At 40.2% G+C, this 26854-nt stretch overlaps 1 protein-coding gene across 2 annotated transcripts in view; it reads right to left on the bottom strand.

Moving 5' to 3' along the window:
* The window catches only part of pard3ba (par-3 family cell polarity regulator beta a), a 68603-nt gene extending 42982 nt beyond the window's left edge, over positions 1 to 25621 (bottom strand). The window contains exons 1-6 of one of the 2 annotated variants that reach the window (XM_077551524.1): positions 23704 to 25621; positions 22189 to 22336; positions 21378 to 21457; positions 19820 to 19864; positions 11664 to 11879; positions 10432 to 10636 (exon numbers count right to left, since the gene is read on the bottom strand). In XM_077551524.1, the coding sequence (XP_077407650.1) occupies positions 10432 to 10636; positions 11664 to 11879; positions 19820 to 19864; positions 21378 to 21457; positions 22189 to 22336; positions 23704 to 23827 (818 nt within the window). In that variant the 5' untranslated portion in view covers positions 23828 to 25621. The remainder of the gene's footprint in view (positions 1 to 10431; positions 10637 to 11663; positions 11880 to 19819; positions 19865 to 21377; positions 21458 to 22188; positions 22337 to 23703) is intronic. The other variant, XM_077551518.1, reaches the window with a different exon arrangement.
* Between the last annotated feature and the right edge of the window lie 1233 nt (positions 25622 to 26854).

The raw sequence follows: 26854 nt of genomic DNA, 5'->3' as shown, positions 1-26854 counted from the left end.
AGTTAGAAATCAGCGGGCTGGGTACAAGTTGGATTCTCGGGGGGTTTGTGAATTCACAAATCCCCCAAGAATTTATCTTGCAGGCAAGGTTAAGTATGAAGTGGAATTTTTCCAAAACACCATGCCTGTGCATTCGATAACCCTGCTGTATATACAATATATAACAGTTGCCTAAAGAGAAATAATCTTGTCTTAATGAGCCTAACATAAGAGATGGGAAGAAATTGAGGCAGACAGGCATGCATGAACAAACAGCATGCTGCTCTCAAGGGATCACAAGTATGGAAATAGGGAAAGTCTGTTTTAATCAAGGCATGGACATACGGCTAGGGTTGGTCATCGAAAATCGAGTGGAACCAGGACTGACATTACTGTTCTCCCAGAATCGTTCAGATTTTAAAATTTCAATACTAAATTTTGATGCTTAGTTCGTCGTGTGAAGAATGACCAATAACAAATGTGTGTAACGTGTAACAATACACACTACATGGGACGAAGAAGAAGCCGCCGGACACACACAAAGATGAAGCAGCATGAAGTCAGTGCTTGATACTTGCGAGTTGTGATATTGGACATTGGACACTACTCGCCAGAGATCAAAAGTGTGGCGGAAGTTTGTAAAAAAATTAAAAAACAATACATAAAATTAAAAGGCCAGTATTCTGCCTCAGTGCAAGACATGTGGTTAAATAATATCAAAGGAGGTTGCACTTATATTCATATATGATAAGACACCTCTGCATACACAAAACAGAGATCATAGAGTCTTCCATCTTCGAACATTCTGTGCTGCCTCTAACTACGGCTCCGACCGTCAGCCTGTTACCACATCAACCACACACAAGTCAAAATGGGGTAAGTAAACCAGTAAAATATGTCTAATTCCAACATTGAGCCAATAAGTTGAACTGGAACTAAAACAGTTGGTCAACACATAAATGTAAATGAACAGCTAATGCGTAGCATAGGTTTTATATTAATCCATCCATCCATCCATTTTCTGAACTGCTTATTTCTCACAAGGGTCACAGGTGTGCTGGAGCCAATCCCAGCTGTCTTCGGGCAGTAGGCGGGGTACACCCTGAACTGGTTGCCAGCCAATCCAAGGCACACAGAGACAAACAACCATTCACATCCACTATCACAACGAGGGACAATTTAGGGTGTCCAATTAACCTGCCATGCATGTCTTTGGAATGTGGGAAGAAACTGGAGAAAACCCAATGTCCTGGTTAAAGAAAGCCCTGTGAGAAATTCATCAGAAAAAAAGGAAAACGTTCATTAAATTAAAAAACATCTCAAAAATAACTCTTCTTAATAGCTCCCTCATTTTTCCCCTTCGAAAAGAAACAGAATTGAAAGAATCAACCGGAATCGAATCAAAGAACCGAAATTTGGAACCAAAGTCATCCAAATTCAAACAATGCCCGACCCTAGATACTGCCTTGCAGGTCTCCTTTTATAAACAACTATTTGGATCAGTTTTCAACCAAGAAAAACTCAGTTTTACCAGTGTGAAAGTATTCTCAGATTTGTTTAACTGCAGTGGAAACTAAGTAAGTGTTCAAGAAGACTGAAAGACTTGGGAGATCAGTTGGGATCTGGTCCCCACGCATCTACAGAAAAGACACATTGAACATTCCTCATCTAGAAGACAGAGCTCTTATTTCCTGTGTGTTTTAGTCTGTGCACGCAACAAGGGATTGCGTTCTTACATGTGCGTGCCATTACCAAACATTAAATAACAGAGAAAGTCAATCCATCACTCTTGGCATGAAGATGACTGGACAAGACAGTGGTTGTGTAATGGCTTCCTGGCATCCAGTGCGTCAGTGGATTAGTGTGTAAAACTAATGTATGATCAAATACTAATTGCTCGTGACCGTTTCCTGTTGCATCTGGAATACCTTTAATTGACTGCTAAGTGATGGGCAGTCAGCAGCTGAACTGCCTGTGAGCTGTCTCGCCGATACCAATGCGTTTGTCTGCACTTCAAACTGGCCGTCCCTGAGGGTCAATTCAAATGTCATAACTCCATAAGAACTGATGAATTGCATAGCTAATCAACACAAATGGAAAGCCTCCACCCAGGGTCTCATTTGATAATTACCTATCGCACAATAATTCACTGCCTAAATGGCAGTGTCAAATTCCCCACTGGATGAGTCACTGGCAATAGAAATAATAATAATAAAACAAAGTTTAATTTCTCAATGAGGTTCTTGCCATTTGAAAAATGCCACTTTTTAAATGATTGCTGGCCAAGAGAAGTGCATGCAATAAGCTACTGGGCAATCATTTTAGCCTCCAAGAGAAAGTAAACCCGTGCATGGCATATCTTGGAATGAAGGAGACTTTTTGCTTGCGAAAAAACAGAAAAACGTATTCATCCATTAACTGAGGCATGGGTTCTAGTTTGCAAAGTGCAGAAGGGGGAGCACAAAAAGACACTTCCAGGTCAAGCATCCAGTTTGAGAATGGAGGAGACAGGACGGTTGCCCTAACATGAAAGAGAAAAAAAAATCCTGAAAGCTTTTTGTGTAGGAACAGAAGAGAGCATGTCAAGGAAAGGCCTGAGAGATGCAGTAGCTTGTTGTGACTGCGCCTTTCTTTATCAGCTGATATTTATGCATGAGGACTTCCTCATCATCCTTGGTGTTGATTCCCCAGCCAGCCCTCTGATATTTGACTGGCAGCTCACATCAGTGCCAGCAAAACCAGCACATCATTTCAGGAAAGCTGCCCGTTGCACTGAATGGATGGCAGAAAGTAGAGGGAGAAATTAATTTGTTTTCTAGCGGCTGGTGACGGCGATAGCACCCGTGTCCATTTGCCAACACCGGAAAGTTGTAAATTAGAATTGCGCCTCAGTAGCGCAGAAAGGATGCTGCTTCTGCTCTGCAAAATTCATTTCCAACAATAATGCTCCCCCCCAACAATTAGGGGTGGAGGGCAATTGTATACAGGCCTTCATTTTGAGAAAATCCACTAGTGATTGAATCGAGGGACAATTTTTTAAATAATAATGGTTTCAAGCAACACTAGAATCTGCATAATTTAAACAAATGGTGGATTGACGTGCAAATCAGCATTTAAGCCAACCATTATTTATTATTATTATTATTATTATTTTAAGTGAGTCATCGTCATGCATGCCGTAGAACTGCCAAACAGGAACTTTTACATCAACAATTCATAAGGTTCATCAAGGGATGAATAGTGATGCGGTAAGGGAGCAATACTGCTTATCCACAGGAGAGAGCTTGGATCTGTGGGCAAAATGAAGAGCTTAATGTATATTTTATAAAAGGGAATACTAATATGAATGAAGAGGCTCTCAGAAGACTGCTTTTAAGTGACAAACGAGATGGTGGATCAAAAAATACATCTATGATGCCTTAAACAATGGTGGTATTAGGTAATGCGTCATTTTGTTTCCATCAGCTTGAAAATCAGATGATATTTCAATGGTCCATATTTCCTTACCACACTGAGGTATGCAGGCATAAAGTAAGTAAGTAAGTAAGTAAGTAAGTAAGTAAAGGGGAGAGTGGTTCACCATAACAATCCAACTTTACTTAAAAAATAAATAAATATGTATATATATATATATATATATATATATATATATTTTTTTTTTAAATAAGTTTAAGTAAATACTTTTGACTTGGTTGAAGATCACAAAAATAATACTTTTCTGTATGGTCTCTATAGTGCAGATTTTCATGATGTATATAACCTGATCCTAATAATGCAGATGTGACATGCGAGTGTTCTGAACATTGAAACTGATTTTGATAAATCGTTTTCACATTCAGTGATTTATATCAATTTAAATGCTAATAATGGCGATGGCTGGTGACGGACTAGCAGGAAACTCTTCCCTTCTGACAGATCTTTCTAACTGCTCTTCTCAGCCCTTTATCTGTGGGATAGCCAAAATAATATAGAGCAAGGTTAGCTCAGCAGCAAAAAAAAAAAAAAATGAGTCTAGTTAATTTGGGGCAATTTAGTTAAAGGGACAGTAACGTTAAAAATCAACTTTTTGGAGCTTTTAGCTCTCTCTCTGTCATTTTGTGTCATCATTAAGTGCGGAGCCCAGATTTCTAGTAAGTAAAATTGCTGCGCAGTTGAACCTAATTGAAGGAATGGTGTAGGGGTTAGCGCACTTGCCCTGTAAGCAGTAGGTCCCCTGTTCGCATCTCGCTCACGTTTTTTTTCTTTGCCCTCTTCTCCACTATGATTTCCTGTGGCAAGGGGCCGTTTTGTTTCAAATGTTTATTGAAGAATTGAACATCCATCCAATTTCCACATTTAAGGGCGGTCTTGCGTGGCCACTCAGAAGAGTGCTCGAACGGCGTGCTACAGAGTTTTGTGGGCGGTGCGCACAGCAGCCGGCTCGGACTAGAGGGGCGCGACAACCACACGGGGAGAAGCGGGGTTATGATGAACTGGGCGTTTTACTTCCGCGTAAAAAAATAGCCAGCAAAACACCTAATATTTCATAAAAAATGACATCGCCATGGTGTCAAAGGTAACATTTAATTATTATATGCCTATAGTTATCTGTGGAAGGGCTTAAAATACCGTGATATAATTAACTTTAAAAATAGGAAGGACTTTGTTTAGTGGCTGGCTTCATTGTGAGTATCTCATAATATGCACAATTGTGCTTTGAGAAATTCATGATGACAACCAAATACAATCAAAAGTCATTGTTCAGTTTGTGAGATCTGACTTGCGTGTAAAATTGTCACTACATTACTGCATTTAGCAATTTACCGCCAATACATCATATTGAAGAAATCAAAACTGAGCTAAGACAAATTAACTGTATATTTTGTCACTATCAACTCTTCAAGAAAGTAAAAAAAATATATATATAAAGGAAATAATGTTATTCAGAGTCTTTCTTGTATTAATGTTTGTTGTTTCAGCTGATATGCCAACGTTCCTGACAAAATCAAAATGTTCCTGACCAAATATTCAGAATGTTCCTGAGAGGTGATGGTAGAGGTTGGCAACTCTGCTCATACGACAAGGTCGCCGCCATATTTGATGTGACCAAGTGTAACAATTGTCGGAAATGCCGTATGTGTTTCTCAGAGAAGTACCAAAGGTTTTATTTACAGAATGAAACATTATAAGAAATATCAGCCGGTCTGGGCATTTAGAAAAGCTGAATTGATAAAAAAAAAAGAAAATAAGTTATTTTGAGAAAATTGATTTAAAGACAAATTTAATGTATTCCGAAACAAATCACTGATGTCATTTTGCATTGTCCATAAGTTCCTTTAAGAATTCACTCTCTGATTTCTGATCACTTGATCAAATCGGGACAACCCTAATAAATTCTGCAACATCATTCAAGTGTTCAAGGGATATTACTGTCATCCATGTGAAATGGCACAAATTCTGATACCAGAGATCCCAGGTTAGCCCAGTAAATAACAAGATTTGTGAAAAAAAAAATGCAACAAAATGATGTCAATCAAATATGATACAAATACATTGCAGATACAGTACTTATTCATGGTTTGAATGTGTGCAAGAATGCAACTGCATATTATATATATGTATACTGTATATATCAAATATGCATATTATATACACATGATATAATTTGTGTGCCTATACAGTATGTATGAATGAACAAGAATGCCACCCACCTTGTGTGGTGAAATACAACGTATGTCAGGAGGGTGCTTTGGGGTAACACAACCTGGTCTGCAACTACCAGCTGCATTTATCACCATACCGTCTTTTGTTGGGTGTTGCAGCAAAAGGATTCTTACAGTTGACTTCTCCAGATTAGGCAAATGGCAGCAGTGGCAAATGTCATTTGGCAACAAACTGAGTGTAAAGAGGCTCATCGGGAAAAGGAGCAAAGGCTGGCGGGAAGTGAGCAAGCAGGCAAAGTTCCCCAAAACAACCGTAATAATCCATCAGAAATCATCTTGCGGCGAGCCCCTTCAGTTTGACAACTGGGTTGCGTTAAACGCAGTTAACCAGTGACTGTCTTTCAGCCAGGCGCATCCTGACACACTGCGATAGGGTAAAAGCGGAACGGACCGCGCTAATTGGCTTGCCTCTCTGTCGGATTTCTTCAGCACTACACATGGAGAAGTGTCGGGAAGGAGTCGGGGTGAGGGTATGGGGGTGTTTAGCATGGTGTTGTGTGGATTTGTAAACAGTGTATCAGTGCTGACTTTCATGTACTTAATATTGGTTGAGGGGGAGGAGTCTCAGCTGAGAAAGTGCACTGATACTGATGGCTGAACACTGATCCTGGGGCAGGTGGGATTTGTCACCACCAGTCAGGATTTCCCATGGCAGTTGAACGCTGGCACACCCATCGATGGGACAGCGGAATTAAGACTGTGTCCAATGCCACCTGAAAGTGAGGCTGTGAGTCACAAGCTGCATCCGTCAAACCCTGACCTGCTGACTGGATCAAACTAATCCCAGCACACAAACACTACACAAATGAGCACACGCTTAATCTTTACAAACTCCCGAAGCCGAGAACTGAGCTAATATTTTTTACATGCATCATATTAACAGGAAATGAGTGATGACAATAACTTGCTTGACATGGCCAAGTTCAAGACTGAAGACTTCTTAGCCTGTATTTACAGTACATGGCTCAAAGGACCCAAATGAATTATCTTTCTTTCTTTCTTTCTTTCTTTCTTTCTTTCTTTCTTTTTCTTTCTTTCTTTCTTTCTTTCACTCAGCCCATGTCACCAAGTTTGGATCTACGCCACATGCATGCGCCCATTGGACATCTTAAGATCCAAATCAAGCATTCATCAGTCTGCTATCTCAGGTTCAGAATCAAATAAAAATTGCCTTTGTTATAGCATTTGTTACAATGCAACAAAATTTGAGTGACAGATTGGATATGCCATGTACTGTACTTTGCAAGCCAGAGGAAATACGCCTATTGATGAAGATTACAAATGCAAAACTATATCAATCATGAGAGGTGCTAAATATGGAGAATGAATTTTGAGAATTTGAGAATTTTGAGCCTGCAGAAGGTAGATACAGACATGGACACAATTTTTGGTACTTTCATGTTAAAGTGGACCTAACGCAAGCTTTGCGGCAACAAATACTGTATCAAAAGATTTTTTTTGCGAAATTCTCCCTTATTGTACAAATACAGGCGCTCCACAAGATGGTCTACTGTGAGCCCAGCTTCAAACGGGCGGATTTTGGTGGACGTGGCCAAGGCTCTCCTGCTTCTGCCAGCTGGTGGGCAAAGACTAACCTTGCTCTGCAAGCTGAATTCTCGCGGTATTTGTGAGTTCACAAACTCCGGAGAATCTATCTTGTACCGATCCAAACTACTGGTGGTTCGGAGCAATCACAGAGCGACATTGTGGTACCTTTGCCATGGCCTGAGGCGGTCTGTATCATTTTTACTGGCACTAAGCAACGTTGAGGAGGATGGTAGGAACACTGTCACACAAAAAAATGACAAATGTGCTGAGTGCTTTATGGCATACGTCAAAAGCTACCCCGGATGAAAGGACAGTCAATAAGCAACATTGACCAGGATTTCACTCACTGGCGTGAGCTAAAAAACGACGACATGCGCTTGTTTTCATTGGAAATGTGGTCTTCCAGACATAACAATACCGCTTTTGTCCATATGGCACCGCCATAAATCAACGCAAACTGAAAGCTCCTTAATGTTGCTTTAAATTTGAATATAAATGAAGTACTGTGAAATATGGCAACATGGTTATGATTTGGTTACATTCTGGGCTTACTTCATCCAGCACAATCTGTGCAGGGTACAGTAAACTTTCCATACTATTGAAGCTTCCTGGAGCAAAATGTGTTGTCCAGTGTCTCAGAAGCAGCTTATCAGCCCTCCAACGGGATAAAGAGCAGACAAATACATCTTAAAACACATTCTTCAACTGAGTCCGATTGAAAATCTGTGGGAAAAGGTCAAATATGCAGTCAGGAGAAGGTGCCCTTCAAACCTGACACAGCTGGAGCAGTTAAGACACAGGTGCACAACCTTTATTGAGAGTTACACAAATGTTTGATTGTGACTGCCTCAACTGGCAGCTTTCTGATTTATATATATATATATATATATATATATATATATATATATATATATATATATATATATATATATATATATATATATATAATTCTGTTTGATCATACATTTAAAGCAATGCCTTATTTTCATTTTTTCAAACCACATATATTGGTCTACTTTTGTCATTTTCAAGTTCTGTGACTATTGTGGGCTTCGATCAACAGATTATTGTTCACATCTCTAAATCAGGGAATTAAGTCAGTTCCAGCAAAATTAAAGAGGGGGAAAAAAACAAATAATGGATAAAATAGTTTACTTCCACTAAGTTTGTTGCAGTAAAAAGGATTTAAACTTTTAAGAACTGCGGTGTCAATGCAGTCTTAACGAGTGTGCCAAGGAAAGCAGAAGAGGTCAAGCTTCACTGTTTTTCTTGGTTCGTCAGTGGCCTCTGAGGCACCATTCCAGGTGAAGGCTTCACTGCTGTCTACTGAGCACAGACAAGACAGGCAAGGTCTTAGAGGTGCCACCATTTGTCGTGGCTTATTTAGCAATCAAGGAGACGAGACAGTAATGGGCCTTGGCGAGCCAGGTGATAAAAAGACTTGAAGCTACATCACAGGAGACAAAAGCACATTTTCACTCTGAACTAAGCCTTGAGATTTCATTACCATTACCATTGGAGATGTGCAATTATTAGTATATGATATGCAATATGATGGGATGCGCACGTTGAAAGTACAAGTTCCAAATGTTCCTGCATTAAATATCATATTTCCAGGTTTCACCCAATGCCCCAGGCTGTTTGTTGCATGCCGTTGTCAAAACACGCACATGTCTACAAATACTGGCACATGAAAAACAAACATTTATGACCGCCGCATGGGCAGGGATGACCTCCAGGAGTTGTGCAGGCTGCTGTTGTGCACGTTTTCACCACAGGGGTAAAGCGAGGTCATATGCTCACGAGTTGCCCTTTTCCAAATGTTGCCACCAGACGAAAATAACATTTGAGAGCTGCAATTAGATTGAAGCACACAATGCTACAGATAATGAAGTCATATTTCAAATTCAATAACAATCAACTTGGACAGAGAAAGGCCGCTGTGAGCGCTACGGGTTGAATGAGGGTGGTGGGAGCAGATAATTGTGTGGTGGTAGTTTTTCTGGAGGCTGGAGTGTGCATTTTATTTATTTTTTGCTTCAGAGATGGGGTCATGGGGTTTGTTTCAAATTCTTCATAGTGCCATCTTCAATACTAGAAAGCTTTTTGGATCTGTATTTGCAAAATGCAACCCAATAATATGCGAATGTGCTCTTCAGATCTAACTTCAAGCCCGGTCCCATGTGTGTGTCCTTCACTCTGCCCTTCTCTTTCCGTGTGAACATCTCCTCCATTATTGCCCTTGACACTGTAGCCGATTGGATTGTTATCTGCCATCTGTGGGCTCACGTTCAGCATGCTCTATCTGTTGCGACAGCCTAATTGAATCTGCAGTGTTGGAAGTGTGGCGATACACTGGCCACACCGTGTCACTGCCAAAAGATAAGGGCTACTTGTAGGAGGATTGGGCTCACTACAATCAAGATGGGGACATGTTGATGAATGGGTGATAAGCGCTCTGGGTAGGTAATGCGTCTATGGACTTTGCTCAGATTGGCCGATAATTGTTTCTTTCTGTTGCCACCAAGAATGCATTCATATCTAATATTCCATAATCTTTTGTTTAACAGTTAATTTGCTTAACTCATTAACTTTTAGCCATTTCTACCGAAGCAACCCCCCACGCTCCCGGCTGTTTTACTGGATTTTGGATTTGGAAGGCACACCGAATATTGTGTTCTTTTGCTATAAAATATGGAACCTACCAAAAGAAAGATTAGAGTTTCTTCTTTCATTAGGACAAAATAAGTATATTTGTATCTGTTTCTGTTTTGCAGCAATTGGCATTAGAATATAGCTAAGTTTCATCATTATTCACAAACCTGTTGAAAACGCTGTCAAAACGATCTCGCTGCAACATGGCCCTGGTTGATCTCTTATACTGTGCTGCCACATGCTGGCCATTTTTTGTAATAACTACCATTGCTTCAAGCAACCTCTTCAGGTCAGAAGCTGCATTAAATCCTTCTGTATGCTCTAGCGTAAAAACAAAAAACAAAACATAAATACGTTGTTGGAACGATAGCAATATTTAAAATAGAACGTGTTTATACGTTTTTGGGAGCAAATGAGTTAAATGTATTGGAAAAGGGGGCACCGAGTTCTTACATGTCTCAATTTCTGCATAAGGAATAAGGACACTATATTTTTCTAGTTCAATGGGTTACCCGTCAGCTTTAGTAGCTTTTTTGGTGTCTCCTACCTCAAAAGAGCAAAGCCTTTCTTTTTGGTCTTCTTCTCCATATCCTCTACAGCATCCTCACTTCTCTTCTTCCCTTTGCTCTTTTTCTCTTGCTTCTTTCCGTTGACTTTCTTCCGCATTCTCACATCTTCAACATCCAGGTCCTGGCGTGACGAGCTGCTGACCGGTGTTTCATGACCGGAACTAAACTCAGATGGGTCGTCATCTGTGGAGAAATGACTCATGTTGAAATTGATACTTCAAGTTTGACTGAAGTTTGCAGCTGCCCACATGGACAAGTCAAATGCCTTCAGGACTGGTCAGACAAGACAACAATTTAGCGTTTAGGACATAAAGACTATATAGCATATCTGAAGGAGTTGACGCAAGGCTTTCAAAGTACATTGTACCAGCTGTCAAACATGTTGGTTGTATAGCATGATGTTCTGGGGCTGCCAGTGGTACTGGTGCACTGCACAAAGTGGATGAAATATTACAGGGGGTGGGGGAAGAGGACTTTGACCAAATTCACCTGAAATCAACACCTCAACAGTTGAAACTTGTTCCAAACAAACATCAAAAATGGTTTTGGTTCCGGCTAACAAAGTTTTGGGGCTTGCCTGCCAAAGCCTGAGCTTCAACCCGACTGATCATTTGTCAACTATGCTTCAAAACTGGGTCAGTGTCAGAAAATTTAAAAAATTTAAATGAACTGAAGAAAAGTGGTCAACTGTCCAACCAGATTTATGCCAGCAGCTTGTGGCAACTACAAAAACGTCTGGTCAACGTGAAATAAGTTGGCAAGTAGTACCTATTTGACATTGTGAGGTTTAAAGTTTAAATTCAAACTTAATGGTATATTTATCCCACGAAAAAGGAAAAACAACTCAAACAAAAACATTAAAATCTCAAAATCAACACGATACTGTTGAACATGAAGAATGTAAACGTCCGATCACAACTGTATGTGGGTTTTGAATGGAGAACATTTTAACATTCTATATTAAGATTTAAAGTTGCTTTTCCGAAATTGTTGACAGGATAAAAATCACATTGCATTTAATTATTCTAAGCGCTGTACCTTGGCCGGTCTCCAGCTACTGGGATGCCAGCGTGCTATAAAACTGGAGGAATTTGTGTTGGTAATGTGAAATGGAATTTAAGCACATAATCCTTTGTTAGTCTTGAGATCTAATGAAATTATAAAACATGTACAGCAAGTACAATCAGAAGCCAATAATGCTAATCCTTACCATCTTCCGACGGTCCTTCATAAGACTTGTCGATGGCAATGCGGAAACTCTGGTTGCATCCGCGCCCTCGCACCATGTGTGGCCGTGGGCGGTGAAATGGGACCTGGGCCTGGATGTCATTGTGCTGGGACTCCGACATGGCTGACTGGAGACTTTCGAGGGAGCTGGACTTCCAGAGACCCAGGGTTGGGCCCAGCGTTCCACCGGCAGTGGGCCCTGGATTATGCATAAGAAAGAGTAGAGCAAATGGAATGTCGTTAAAAGGTTGTTGAAAGAAAACAGAGGGAATAAATTGATGGACACACTTCTGCTTCACAACTCTAGCAACGAAGTTGTGTTGGACAACGCAAAAAATGAGTGTTCTTGAAAAGCATAATCATGACAGTGTTTTAGGGCCACGTATAAAGATTTTTTGTAGAGGGGGGTTAATATTCCCCCCCAAAAAACTCGCAAATTTGCCACTTTGTAAAGAAATAAAACTCCTAAATTTTTTGTTTGTTTGTTTTTTTGTTTTTTATTGTTAATTTTTTCTTTCGGACCACCCGAAAAGAAAAAAGGGCTGACGGGATGAAGCCGAAATTCATTAATTCCCGTCCTCATTTGCAACTTTCTAAAGTCGCAAATTTGTGACTTTAAGGGGCAAATTTGCGAGAAAAAAACTCATAAACTAACGAGAAATACATGTAGCGTCTAACTCTGATGTTTGTGCCAATACTTTTCGGTCAAGGTTTCAAATAAGGACGTAGTAATTGCTTTAGCAGAGATTAACCATATGATGTTAAGCATTTGCACTTTGAAGCGTTGGGCACTACCAGCGACACAGATGCCTCGCTTTGCAAAGGTCCACACCCGGAGGATCAAGCATTTAAGTTAATTTGCCACAATGTATATTTACATGTACATTTATGTTTCCAGAATAATTATTTACACATTCATTCATTTTGGTATTTTCTTGTACAAGTAGCTAAATTGATGTGTCGAATCTGCTGCTTTCCATCATTCACTTGCATTTACCTAAAGTATGCTAACTTCAGATTGGTTAGTGTTAGCTGATAGGGGATCAGGAAGTGTTGTCACTCTAGCTCCGTGTATGATGAGTAAAGTTTAAACTAAGAATGAATCAGTCTCCATCCTGCCTTTTCATTTTATAAACAGTGTGTCATTAACCACCAAAGAATCCTCACATTAGACTATAGCTATGCTACGTGTATTTGTCGTAAATTTGTGATTTTTTTCTCTCACATATTTGCCACTTAATAAAGTCGCAATGAACTAGATGATTCAAGGGGTTAAAAAAAAAAAACGACAGTCAAAGTCAAAGGAGGTGGAGGAAAGGGGGACACAGTTGCTTTTTAAGTCCTAAATTGACTTTCTGGGAGGAAGTGGGATTTGCTGGGAATATAAGGGGGTTATAAATAGAGAGGGGGGAGCGTTCAAGACTAAAATGCTAAATTTGAGACGCAGGATTTGTGTCACAAATGTAATTATGGCTGTCCAGCTTGCAGCCTGATAGAATTAAGCTCCTTCCTAGCAGACTTCTGCACTATACAGGAAAAAAATGTGCAAATGTGTGTGCACGGGTGCATGGCTACAAAATCTGAGGTTTTTGGTGGGGGAAAAAAACATTTTAAGTCATAATATTCCACGGTAAATAGCGGTGTGCACCCTTGACTGTTTAAGGAGAAAAAAATAGCCCAATCCACTTTTGCTAAGGTCTTCGTGAGTCTAATGTGCTCACTCCATGTGTGTCAGGTGGTTAAGGTCAGAGTTAAATGAATAATGAGGGTTTAATAGGATGGATGAGTGCCGGAGAGGTGGATATCATCGCCAGCTCAATCCAGTGGAGGGTGAAATCAGCGTTCATCACATATCGTTGCTCACGGTGCCAGCAGAAGCTCTTATGGATCGGTTTGCATCATGTCCACCTGATTGCTACCGATTCAAGCTGGTGCACACATTTGACAAGCAGCCTAAAAGCCGACCAGGGCCAGGATGACGGGCAATGGTCTTCACAGCTGGAACAACTTTAAGCTAGGCTCAATAGTCACTGGTATGATGTCTTTTTACATGTGCACATGTGGTTCTGTCGCTCTCCATGCAAAACCATGGTTGTTCAAGTATTCTGTTTTCACCTTGCGGAGGTGTCACAATGCCATTCTGGCTGAATATTCAAGACACTGTAATGGTTAGAAACAACTTACCTAATTGTGTCTTAGTAGGGTTTAAAGGAGCTGTATGATGGGGAAATTGACCCATATGCAATACTGTAGTGGGTTCTTTTGATTGCCTACACAGACCATCAAGTGTGAAATTAAACAATCTTTTATTATCTGGCTATTCCAGAAAATTGTTAATTTTGTGTCGAAAGTTACACAATAAAATGTGAATTGAAAACATTGTAGTTTCTGAAAACATTTATCAGTAATACATTGAAAATGCAGAGTAATGTCATTATTAAGTCAATTTACTGTGTGCACCTCAAAAATGTCTTCCACCACTCCGAAAATTTTAAATTTGGAGCTATCGTGCTCATAGTAAAAAATGATAGTCTAGAGCTCTGCTTCGTTGTCACAAAAGTAATCATAAAAGCTGCCGACATATACCCTAAACTGGATCGGATATGGATAAGCTACTTCTGGCTGCAATTGCTACACTGAATGCTTGTCTCAATGCGCTGGTAATGTGATGCACAAAGTTAAATCTTACTTTTGGAAAACGAGTAGAAAATGTGTTGAGCACAGCACAATTGTGGCTCCAGACTTTCTCCCAAAATAAATTGAAGCCATTTAGTCCTCAACTGCTCCGAGGTTGGCAGGTAACGCAAAGTTTCAGCTTTGCACAAGACAGAGGTGCGCTGCTGTTCAGCCATTTTTCCTGAGATTAGCAGGCGGATGATGCTTTAATAATGAGTAGCAAATCTACGTCACAACACCTAAGTCTGATCGGCTCGTTTTGCTCCCGTTGGCATTTCAAACTGTTATTGCATACAATCAATTAACCGCATGAAAGTCACAGGCTCATTTTGACCTATGTTATGAATAAAACAGAGGAAACAATTACATTTTATGGCCTGGGGCCTTTAAAATCTTCAAGTGCAGTTATCTAATTCAACATGAGGAATAAAAATAATTAAATTAAGGGTGTCAACATTCCCATCTCAAGTTGTTTAAATGGATTTTAAGTAGCACAAATGAGCATTTGGTTTTCATTGATTATGGCGGCACCTTTGGACAAAAGCGGTATTGTTTTCCCTTGAAAAAAACATATTTTCCATGAGCCCAAGCGCATATCATCGTGAAATCCGGACGTCCAAGGGGTCCGCTGTTGGACACAACTTTTGAGCATTGCAAGGCTGGTCGGGTCAGTGTGGAAAGGCGAACTGGCTATTTATTGCTACCAAGCAATTTTCCAATAGCTAACATCAGAATTTTTTTTTTATATGAGCATGGAAAGCTATCTTTTAAAAAGAGGGAGTGAAATCCTGTACTGTGCTTTTAACCACATCCAGGTAGGCTTTTTATTATCATTATTATTGTCGAATCAGACAAAAATCTTCGTTTCTTGGGGTGTTTTGTAGCTTTTGCATGCCAACAGTAATCGCGCGTAGACGTTTGACTCGACTTCTGTCTGGAACGACTGGGGAAAGGGCGTATGCCGTAAAGGAGTCTGCACGTTTGTAGTTTTTTTGTGTGTGGCAGGGTTCACACCATCCACCTCAAAGTTGTTTAGTGCCAATAAAAATTATACAGACCCCCTCAGGCCATGAAAAAGGTTTCATTAATCTAGCTGTAAATCAATGTTTCATCAGCAGAATTATGAAAACATGAATTGAAGGTCTAAATCGTATTTAGTGTTGCTTTAAAACAGCACCATAAATACAAGGAGGCAAAACTATGTAGTTTAAAATAAATTAAATATAGACAAACATTTGAGACACATCAAAAGAAAAAAAACAAATGAATGAAAAAAAAGAAGAAAGAAATAAAGCTTGGTAACAAGGTTACTTCTGTTAAGTGTCTTGCAAGTCAACGCATATCCAATTTATGTTAAAGCCAATCCAAAGTGCACTACAATGAAAGATCATTCAGTGACAATACTTCACCACTCATCTAACACACTTAAATCCGGATAAACTGCTGTCACAGTAATGGAGTTTTGCTGTTCACTGATACATAGGAACACCATAATACAAATACAAATAACTGCATTAACTAAACAAAAAAACTAAAAACTTTCATCATTACTGATTTCTCATCTGGATTACCACGGCACAGACAAAATGGTGTTCAGGCATTTGTTATGTGCCATGTGTACCAATAAAAAAAAGCTTGTGTAATGTGGTGGGTCTGTAGGGCATACACATTTTCAGAATCATCAGCCAATGATACAACATGATGTCACACACAAAATCATACATACATATATCTGACCATGTGTAACTCCGGCATGATTATGTACACATCTATTAATGGTAGAAGATTACACAAACTAAGACCAACTTTTAAATGCAGGTCTTGATTCACTTCTGTTAACAATGGCAAATAGTGTCTGGAAGTTGGTGTCAATCTTGGTGTACAATTTCATGCAGATAAATTCAGTTGGGTTAGCACGTCTACGTCATAGCTGAGAGGTTATAGGTTCGGATCTTGGCTCTGGCCTTCCTGTGTGGACTTTGCCCCACACATGTCTGTGTTTTCTCAGGGAACTCTGGTTTCCTCACACATTCTAGAAACATACATTTTAGGTGAACTAAATTGCCCATGGCTTTCATTGTGAGTGTACTGTACTGTAGCTTTATTTGTGAAGTTGTCCTTTATAATGCAGGGACAGGCTGCAGGCTGGATACAGCAATAGAGGAAATGGAGGTGAGAGGCGGATTGTCTTTTGTCTGTTTTTGTTGTTTGTGGACAAGTCACAGTATTAGCTTCCACCAAACATGGCAAGACACACGTTTATCCATCCATCCATCCATTTCCCATCACTTATATTTAAGGTATGTTTAAGGTCCCATGTGAGCTGGAGCCAATTCAAACTAACTTTGGACAAGAGGGAGTGTACAAGCTGGATCGGTTGCCCGTAGATAGCCATTCATGCTCATATTCACACCGACATTATAGGCAATTAACAGTCTGTAAGCAACCCAACCTGTTTTTGGAATGTATGAAGACTGAGAACTCTGAGAGAATTCAAACTGCACACAGAAATGTCAGAGCTGAGATTTGAACACAGAGCCAGTGACTGGAAGGCATATGTGCTAGGCAGATGCACCACTGTTTCACAACCAAAAAAGAAACATGAACTCTAGCTACAAGATGCAGTTACTGGATGAGCTCCCTGGTGAGGCCTGCTGCCAGGATAAAGAGAGAGAGAGAAGGAATGAAGCTGAATTAAGCAATACCACACTGACACAGGCAAATGGGAATTACAATGGGCCAAAGCCAAACTTGAAGACAAAATTTCACAAAACTGAAACACATCATTTGAGAGATACAACACAGTGGAATGAGTGGAAAAGGAACACAAATAAATTGATGTATTTGGAAATTAAAGAAAAATGAGATTCAGAAAACTAAGGAATCAAAGGGAATGGGAAGGAACAAGGGAGTAGGAGTAGGTAGTAGTAAGAGAGTGAAGCACTTCCGCCTGAGAGAAAAAGAGGGTTTTAGCCAGATTAAAAGAAGCCAGGAAGGCCTCTTAAGACTATCCATCTAATGAAATATGTCAAACTCATAAAAAAAAAACTCTAAGGCCATTTAAGAGTGGCGGTGTAGCACAGGAAGCCTGCCCAATACGCTGTGTCAGCAAAACTGAGAAACGCGCAAAAGCACTGTCAATATACATTAGCAAAGACGTCAGCAGGAGATGAGAGGAAAACAACATGAGTGGAATGCTGCAGGGCTTAAATAGACACATTTATTTATCCTGGGTCGCAGTTACGGGCAGTGATAAGACATTCCAGGAAAATCTTAGCAGTGGAGCTTGTGGGAGGAGCTGATAGAAGAGGAGGATGAGGATAAAGGTGAAGGTTGAGGTGGAGGAAGGGGTGGGACTGGAAGGCATTCAAGGTCAGCGGCAGTTTTAAGTGCACGTGTATTTCGCCAGTAACAGGCTCATTTGCTGCATAAAATCAGGCCAGCAACCTCGTGTGATATAATATAACACTGTAAAAGAGAATTAAGATCTTTCAAACTGATTTCAAAATCAAATCTTAAGTACACATCCGGCAGTCAACGTGAAAAGGAACAATAACCAACAAGATGCTGCTGAGGTAGGATCCAGCAGAACGACAAACGTGAAAACGAACAAATGGTGAAATGTTAGATATAGCAGGCCATGCATTTCTTGTGCAATGGTTGAGTAACACTTTTCGATTAACGATAAAACGGTTAAATACTTTAGTCCTTATCCATTGCATAATATTTGTTTCAAAACCGCTTGCATGCTAAAGAAGGTGTCCACTGGCGGTAATGCCAACCGCCATGATTCTACATTTGGCCATGATGTGGCATGGGATTCTAGTAAGGGTAAACCAATTTAAATGAAAAGAAACAACTTTTCTGTAGTTAGAAGCTGAAGTTTTAAATCCAACAGGAATTGCTTCGCAGCCATCAACACAATTAGAGAACGTGGATTTTGTCAGAGAGTCCGAGCTCTAATTTTATTATATACAAGTCACATCCGACAAAAAAACACAGGACCACCAAACTACAAAAAAAAAAAAAAAAAGAGAGAGTTATAATCCGAAATTAGATTTTGGCAATCCTAATTTGTTAAATGTGTTTAGAGCTTGATTATTAAAGGGACTACACCATGGTATATTAAGCCCTTCCACAGTTAACTATAGGCATATAATAATGAAATCTTACTTTTGACACAATCGCAATGTAATTTCTTATGAAATATGAGTTATTTCGGTGGCTATTTTCCTTACCCGGAAGTCAAATGCTCGGTTCAGTAAAACCACGCCTCTCCCCCTGTGGCTGCCTTACCCCTCTCATGACGTCGTCCGAGCCGGCTGCTTTGCGCAACGCCCATGAAACATACAGATAGGTTTTAAACCGATTTTTAAAATGGACACTAAATTTCACTGGCTGCTAGATCTCTGCCATCAATTATTCAATAAACATTTAAAACAAAACGGGTCCTTGCCGCAAGAAATCGAGGAAGAGGAGGGGAGCAGAAGTTAGAGGAAAGAAGGAGGGGGAAAAAAAGCACCACAGTGGGTCGCAAACCCGCGCCCTGTTGCTTATGGGGCGAGCACACTAACCACTACATCACCCATTCATTTAAATTTATCAGCGCAAATGTTTTACTTGTAGTTTACACCAGTGTCAGCCAATGGATTTTAAGACAGCCAATTGTCATTTCATTGCACTTTGGCATTGCAAATGTGAAGAATAATTGATTGCTTTAAATTTATTTGGACAGAATCTTTATTGATAAAGGCTACTTTTGTCATTATCCCATGGAGGGAGGTCTCAAAAAAAGTGGGCGTGCGTTTAGTCCGCAGAGGCGGTGCGGGGTTCGGGCCGCACGCAATGACGTCAAACCGTGCCAACAGCTGGTTTTCTCAGGTTGGGAGGGGCTGGTGCTTGGCGAGCCGAATAACTTAGAATTTCTCATACAGGGGCGAATGGAGGAAAACACAACTTTGGTGAGGAATTAGCACTTTAACATAGCTAAAAGCTCCACAAAGTAAATTTTTCATGTTGCAGTCCCTTTAAATAACACAAATGGAGAGAACTTTGAATTGTCGAAGTGCAGAGGCAGTTTGACAACAAAATAAACCATTTTTTCACAATTATAGTGACCAAAATTATCTGTTACTAGAATCATCTTTATATGGCGATAAGAAATGTAAACAAAAAATATGGTTATATGTGTCTAAAGCATTTTTTCTTAAGACAAAAGACAAATAAGCAACCCTATGTACTTTTTGTACACAGCAGCAACCAAAATCAATTTTCATGCATGCAAGATCCTACACAATACTGTTTAAATCATTTTACAACAATTAGTTTACTTACTCTGGTCTAGATAACTTGACAGGTTTGGAAAAAAAGGCCAAATACATTTCCTTTCAATTGAATCGTAACTCACCCCCACTGGTTAGTCGGTAAACCAATGAGTTAATGATTTGAAATGTAATAACTCACCTTTTCTATGTCCGGCCAGCGATCGCACATTACTCTCATCTGCCACTGGAACACAAAGAAAAAAAACTTTGTTTTTTCTTCCTTCCTTGTGCATATTAAACCGTATTCCAATATCTCATTGCAGTGAGTCAAGAATGAGTCCCTCAATACAATGACCACAGACATTAGGGGGGGAAATGAAGCAAAAAAAACAGATACAAGAACATGTGACTGTGTGGGATTAAATGGGTTGAGTGAGACATTAGCAGAAAAAAAGTAAAAAGGAGACCATCGTCATCCTGTTAAGCGGCACCCAACTCAGCCCAACAGGTAGCCACCACATGTGGACCACCACAAGAGACAATAATAGGTTTTCAGTGAGCTGCTTTCTCTCTGAAACCATCATTTTAATTTTTTATGAGGTCAATTTTCCTGTGGGGTAGATTACTGGGAAACAAGAGAAATGATGCCAGGTTTAGGGTAAGGCGCTGGTGTACAAGACAACAGAGAGACAAGATGACACACACAATGCAGAGCTTCCGAAAAGAAATGTTATTCATGTCCTTGTACTATAGTGGAAGGTTAAAAATGTAAACCCTGCTTTCATCTGTAGCGTATTTTATGCAGTACATAGAGTATTTATAACATATAAGTGTCTGTGCATATCGCTTCTACATCTGATGATAAACAGCATCTTGTAAAAACAGGGTCAGGAATTGCACTACTCTTCGTGTGTGTGTGTGTGTGTGTGTGTGTGTGTGTGTGTGTGTGTGTGTGTGTGTGTGTGTGTGTGTGTGTGTGTGTGTGCGTGTGCGTGTGTGTGTGCGTGTGTTTTCCTAAGTATGTACTTGAGCTCTAGCCAATACACTTGAAGCTCAAGTCATTCAAGGTCAACAGAGGGAGTTCAGCTGTTTTGGGCAAGTGGTATTTAATAAACGCCAACCTACATTAGAGCGCAGATAAAGCCAGATGCATGAGACTGAAAAACTTGAGAGGTGCACTGCTCACGAGCGGCAGTAACTTCCTGCTGAAGCCCAGACGCAATAGCGATGAACAGAAGTGGAGAGATAACATGGAGGAAATACAAACAGATTGAGAATGGCCAAAAAAGGAGACAGAAGAGGGGGGTGAGTGAAGCGGGCCTCAGTGGGACCACCCTTGTCCATAATGAATGGCAATCAAGCTTGGGTGGCAGAGGCGTGTGCTGCAGGAAGAAAGCCAATTCGCAGAACCTAATGAACCAGGATTGGAAAACTGAGTCAAAGGAGATCGTTACAGAGGAGCGCCTTTCACATCACGCAAGAGCCAAAGAGGAAATAAGAGAGGAGAACCAATGTTTTATGAAAATGAATTTAATAGGGGCTTGTTGAAAACAACAAAATTGTAAAACAGTATAGAACAACAAGAACAAATTAAGGTCACTAAAAGTCAATACAAGGAATTAACCGTAGTTCTCACTTTACACGCACGCATGCACGCACAAAAACCCGTTGGCTCCCATTCACATGCATGCATAAGATCAGCTCTTTAACGACGGGATAAAAAAGGGGTCTCCCTAAGTGCTGGTGTGTTTGCTCACCCAAGTCCATGCTTTTGGATTCTTTATTACGAGGTAAACTGCCCTTGTGGTTGGCCATTAGATCATCCATGAGGCGCTCACTGCAAAACAGACACCCGTCTTCAAAACAAAACTTTCTCAGGATGACAGCAGCCAGATAGAAAGGCAGCAATCAACAAGAAAATCTGATAAACATAACCATGCCACTCACACTAAAGATAATACATAATGTTTATAATATAAACATATCCTGCACATGCAGTATACAGTACATACAGACAGTACGTACATAGCAAGGGTTGCATGGACTGACTCACTTGTTGATGGCACAATTCCAGAGCATGACGTTGACTAGTTGTAATTACATGTTTTTGCTCTTCTTGAGAAGAAGGCAGAGCTGCTTACAAACAACAGCTGAGTGTGCTGAATAAAATTATTATGTCACCTTAATGGATGTAAATTGTCTTCTATATTGAAATGGACAGCTTTGGTAAGTGAGGGAGAACCAGTAAAGGGGGGAAAACGCCAGCGTCAAGCAACATTTTGAACAACTTTTCAGTCAACAAAAAGAGGTCAATGATTATTTGCAAACACCCAAAATTCTCACCATACATAATCCACTGTTGGGGTGGGCAGAACATGACCATGGACACGTTTCCTCGTTTAACCAAGTTGTGTAAATGTTACATTGCTCTCCAGAAAATACCATTGTGGCACAATACAGAATATTTACCCAGCCGTTTGCAACCAAATAGTGCTCAGGTCCTAAAAACGGCAGCCTTGTATGTGATTTAAAAGTGTGAGGATTGTGCTGTGTGATGTGTGGGCACACCTGTAGCGAGAGGAAGTAACAGCTGGGTCGCTACTCATTTCCTCCACTGTGCCCATGAAAGGTGGCTGAGGGTAGCCTCCCTTGGAGTCTTCCTGATTGTTACCATAGAAACCATGGTTGCCATTGGTGGTTGCAACAGGATACAGAGCTAAAGAGAAACAAAGCCAATGTTTAAGTTTGTGTTTTTGCTTGTTAGCTGGTGCACATGTTCCACACAAGTTACACTTGTAACACGCACGCGCGCACACACACACACACACACACACACACACACACACACACACGCACACACACACACACACACACACACACACACGCAAGAAAAAAAGCTCCTGCCTCACGTCTGTACCTTGGCGGAGGTTAAAGATGCTCTGCAATAAATACCTGGGATTAGACAATGCAAAGAAAAACTTTTAAATAATAAAAATAAATACGCAGAAAGTAGAATGTGGAGGGATCAACACAGAGGAAGCATACATAATTACACCAAAAAATCATAAAGACATAAAACAACTGTACATAACTAAAACACACTAAAGAATGATTTCCATGCAAACGTATCACTCAAACTTCTTTCATCTTTCACCATTTCCATAAATCGTCAACCCCCAGACGGGGAAAAAAAGGGCAACCCGTTCCTGCTGTATAGCCTTTTGTGTTCAACCCCTTGTGTACAAAATGATTTTCAACACAACTGCTGCCATAATCGGATGGGGAAATGACAATAGAAGAGGATCTCCAGCTCCCAGCAGACAGGGGGGTAAGGAGGATGGGAAATAAAGAACAAACACAAATCAACCTGGGAGTCTTTTTTTGTTACATGCAGAACGTAACTATATATGCAAATCTGGCAATTACATCAACATAATGATTCCAAGGTGAGATCTTTTTTTACATGAAGAGTTAATGCAGCATTCAGAAAAAAAGAACCGTGGCAGTGAATTTCTCTCTTGAGGTAAACGTAAAATTTAAACACATTGCTTGAAAGAAATGGATCATATTTATGAAATGGGCATTTAGAACGTTGGGCTTTTGTGCACAGAGTCAACATGTTCTCCCTGAGCGTAAGTGGGTTCTCCACAAGTACATCATCTTTCTCATGCAGCCCAAAAACATATATGTTGGTTCAAATGAATATTCTAAATTGTTCACAGGTGTAATTTGAGTGTGAAAGATTGTCTATTCTGTGATTGGCAAGGTGGTCAGTTCAGGGTGTACCGCGTCTCTTGCACCAAGTAAGATGTTAAATGCTCCACCTATCCTGTCACCCTGATCTGGATGAGCGGGATTGAAAATGAATGGTTGGCGGGTCCTAATAGGGCATAGAAGAGCTTGAATGGCTGTTCAAGCAGCGTCAAAAAAAAAAAAAACACTGTCAAAAGCCTTCACAAACACGCTGACAAACATGCTGTGCACACTCAGTCGCTGATAACGCAGTACGCAAACGCTCAGTATTGTGACAGTTCAAATGGACCAATATTTTTGACGGTGTGGCAAAGTCAAGCGTGCACTCACCACTGTTGTACGAATACTTGTCACTGAGACTCCCGCTGTTGAGCTGTGGGTGTCTAGAAACCCCCTGGTAAGCCCAGTGGCGCCGAGGCTCCTGGAAGAAAAAAAAAAGTACAAAGAAGATCATGAAAGATGACAAACATTAGTTTGAAATTAAAGACTCATATGCAAGAATATGCTGCATGCAAACCAAATGTGACTTATAAAAAATGGATGATGTTGACGAAAACATCACAAGATTTGAGTGAACCCATTTTATTACCCAGTAGAATTAGGCTAGTGGTGTTTATTCCTTTTGTTGACTGCAACTCAGCTGATAACTGGATATATGCAAATAATGTGAATCAGTAAACATGTTCATTTATTTCTGTTATTCAAAATAACCATTTAGATTTTTGGTGACATTTGCTTTAAATTTAACAATGACTTCATCCACAAATATATAGTGATTTAGCGAAATGGGAATAAAGTTTTTGACGGAAGATATTTGTGATATCCGTAAGCAGACAAATGTTCACAGGGAGGCTCTCATGTTGTAGCTGCACAGCCTGGTCAGATTATTGGAATGACTTCTCAGCACGACAATTTCAATACATTTTACCCTTGAGAAGTTAGGGATTTACATGTCATCAATGTGTGGACTCCCTACTAAAATTCACATAACAAAAGTCCATTTCGATCCAGTATTCCAAAAAGTGTACATGGGTACATTGTGACAAACAAGCCCACGCCAGTATTTGGCGCAGGTAATAAATATGTACTTGTACTTCATTCAAATCCTGACAATAAGCATCTCTGCCAGGACCTAATTCCTGCTGGTGCCTGATCTACACATCATAAAGCAATTAAGATTATTTTTCCCACAGAAATAATGCAAGAACACTACCCAGTAGCCCCACCGCCCGACAACAAAGAAACCTCCCACCTTCTGAAGATGGAGATGGGGGATTGATGGAGGATTAACGAAGCTTCTTCCGGACAAATAGATGTGCAGCTGTCACAAACAGTACAGAACAAGCCATATAATAATGAAAGGTTTTCCTATCATAAGGGTCCCAAGGGTATCATTATTAACAACTGCACCTGCTGTCAATCACTTTTCAGATGGGTGGGAAATTTGTGACAGTACCAATGACACCTTAATCATTGCTCGCTCGCTCCCCGCAAACAGACAGCCCGAAGCGAAGCGCACAGCCCGTCTTCACAGTATGTCTCAATCCCACCACAATACATAAACAGGAAGGGATCCATCTATTAGGCTGACTGCAGGCTTTTGGAGGCTTACAGTGGATATCTACATAACCCTGGTCAAATGCCAGGCTTTTGTGATAAAACAAATGAGACCAAGACAAATAATTGCAAAACCTTTTCAACTATCAATGTGAACTATAATCTGGATAACTTAATTGAATAAAAATAAAAAATAAATAAAAAAACTTTTCAAGAAGGGAAATGAAGATGAACAACTGAGATAATGCGGTTGCACAAGCGCGCGCTCCCTCTTATGAGTGGGATGTCTGTGTTCAGAATTAACATTCAAACACACACACCTGCCATAGTTTTAGGTCCCTCAGATTGACTCAAAATAAATCTCAGCTGTTCTAGTATGCTTTTACTGACATTTTTTTTGCTTTTTGACTGCTAATTTTGAACTGTTCATAATTTTTTCCACCTTGCCTAAGTCCCCAGTTCCATCGAGAGAGAGAGAGGGAGAGAGAGAGAGAGAGAGAGAGAAAAAGAGAGAGAAAGAGAAAGAGTGCATGATGCTGCAATCTGTCTAAGGTGGGATTCGAACCATCGCCTCCCTTTTAGTGGTCAAAGTTCCGCCATAGTTCCAACTAAGCCACAGATGACTTGATGCTGCCACCACCAGGTCTTACTGTAGGTATGGTATTCTTTTGGTGTTGAGCAATGCGCTTGCGTCCAACATACCTTTGGAATTTTTGACAAAAAGTTCAACATTGGTTTCGTTAGACCTTAATAAATCTCCTAGTCACATGATGGAAAATGGAGAGGTAAAAATATGTAGGTTTTTTTTCTTACTTGACATTAATACTATGTTTTACATTGAGCCTCAGTCTCCCTTCTTCTGTTATGCGTTTGTGAGCTTCTTTTAAATGGGGCGGTCTCCAGAATTTTTAAACCTTTTGCCAATTGCTTAGTATATCAACTCACCCACCAACGCTTCACACAATCTGTTAAAGTGAGTATGCAATTGAGCACCCACTTTTAGGGATTTCAGTAAATCTGGCCCTAATTGTACGGGTGTGCATACCAAGGGGAACAATGCAAGGACAGAAAAAGTTAGAGAGAATAGAATATCATTTAATAAGCAAAGAGTTCAAATCAGGAAAACTACGACTGAAAACCCAGGATAACATAAACCAGCATGCAGGAGGCTTTGGATTACCTTTATTAAAAGAGGAATGTCAGGCAGGTGAAATAGAAAGCAGAGTACATTGTACTGTAGCAATAAAGGAATAAACAGAAGGTTTGGTTTCACAAGACAAGAGAAAGAAAAAGAAAAGCCAGTGATATGAGAGGTGATGAGACAATCAACACCACAAATCATTTCCATGCATTAAATCAAGTGGACAGGTGAGGAGATGCATACAAAAGCTGAGAAGTATGGCAAGCCCTTTGAGCATTTACTCTATATCCTTGATATCAGACAGTAGTGTTCCTCACTAGTTCAGTCTTTGTCAGCACTAGTTGGACAATTAGCCACACTGGCTATGCACTTTGTCATACTAGTTGCACAGAAACTCTGACTAGTCGCTCATTTTCAGCAACGTGTTAATTAGTCAAACGTGAATTCTTCTCACTAGTTACATGTGCCCTATGATTTCCTTGCTCTAGTTAGGTTGTGAGAGCTGAAACACCCACAAGTTAACTAGTGAAAGACAAAACACTGACAAGTTAACTAGTGAACGGCTCTTGAAGTCTACATGTCAACTAGTGACACACAAATGTTTTACTAGTTAACTAGTGATGCTCCAAATATCCACTAGTTACACTAGTGAGACATTTGGACTGAACTAGTTCAACTAGTGAGGTCCAAAACATTCACTATTAATACTAGTGGTTGCCAACATGCTTACTAGTAAACTAGTTACACCCAAAAAATTAATGCGGAGGTGGGGCCGACGTGCAT

The sequence above is a fragment of the Vanacampus margaritifer genome, chromosome 1 (assembly GCF_051991255.1).
Source record: "Vanacampus margaritifer isolate UIUO_Vmar chromosome 1, RoL_Vmar_1.0, whole genome shotgun sequence".
In the NCBI taxonomy this organism is placed as follows: Eukaryota; Metazoa; Chordata; class Actinopteri; order Syngnathiformes; family Syngnathidae; genus Vanacampus; species Vanacampus margaritifer.
The sequence above is the reverse complement of the archived record's forward strand: the minus strand, read 5'-3'. Positions and strand labels throughout refer to the sequence as shown.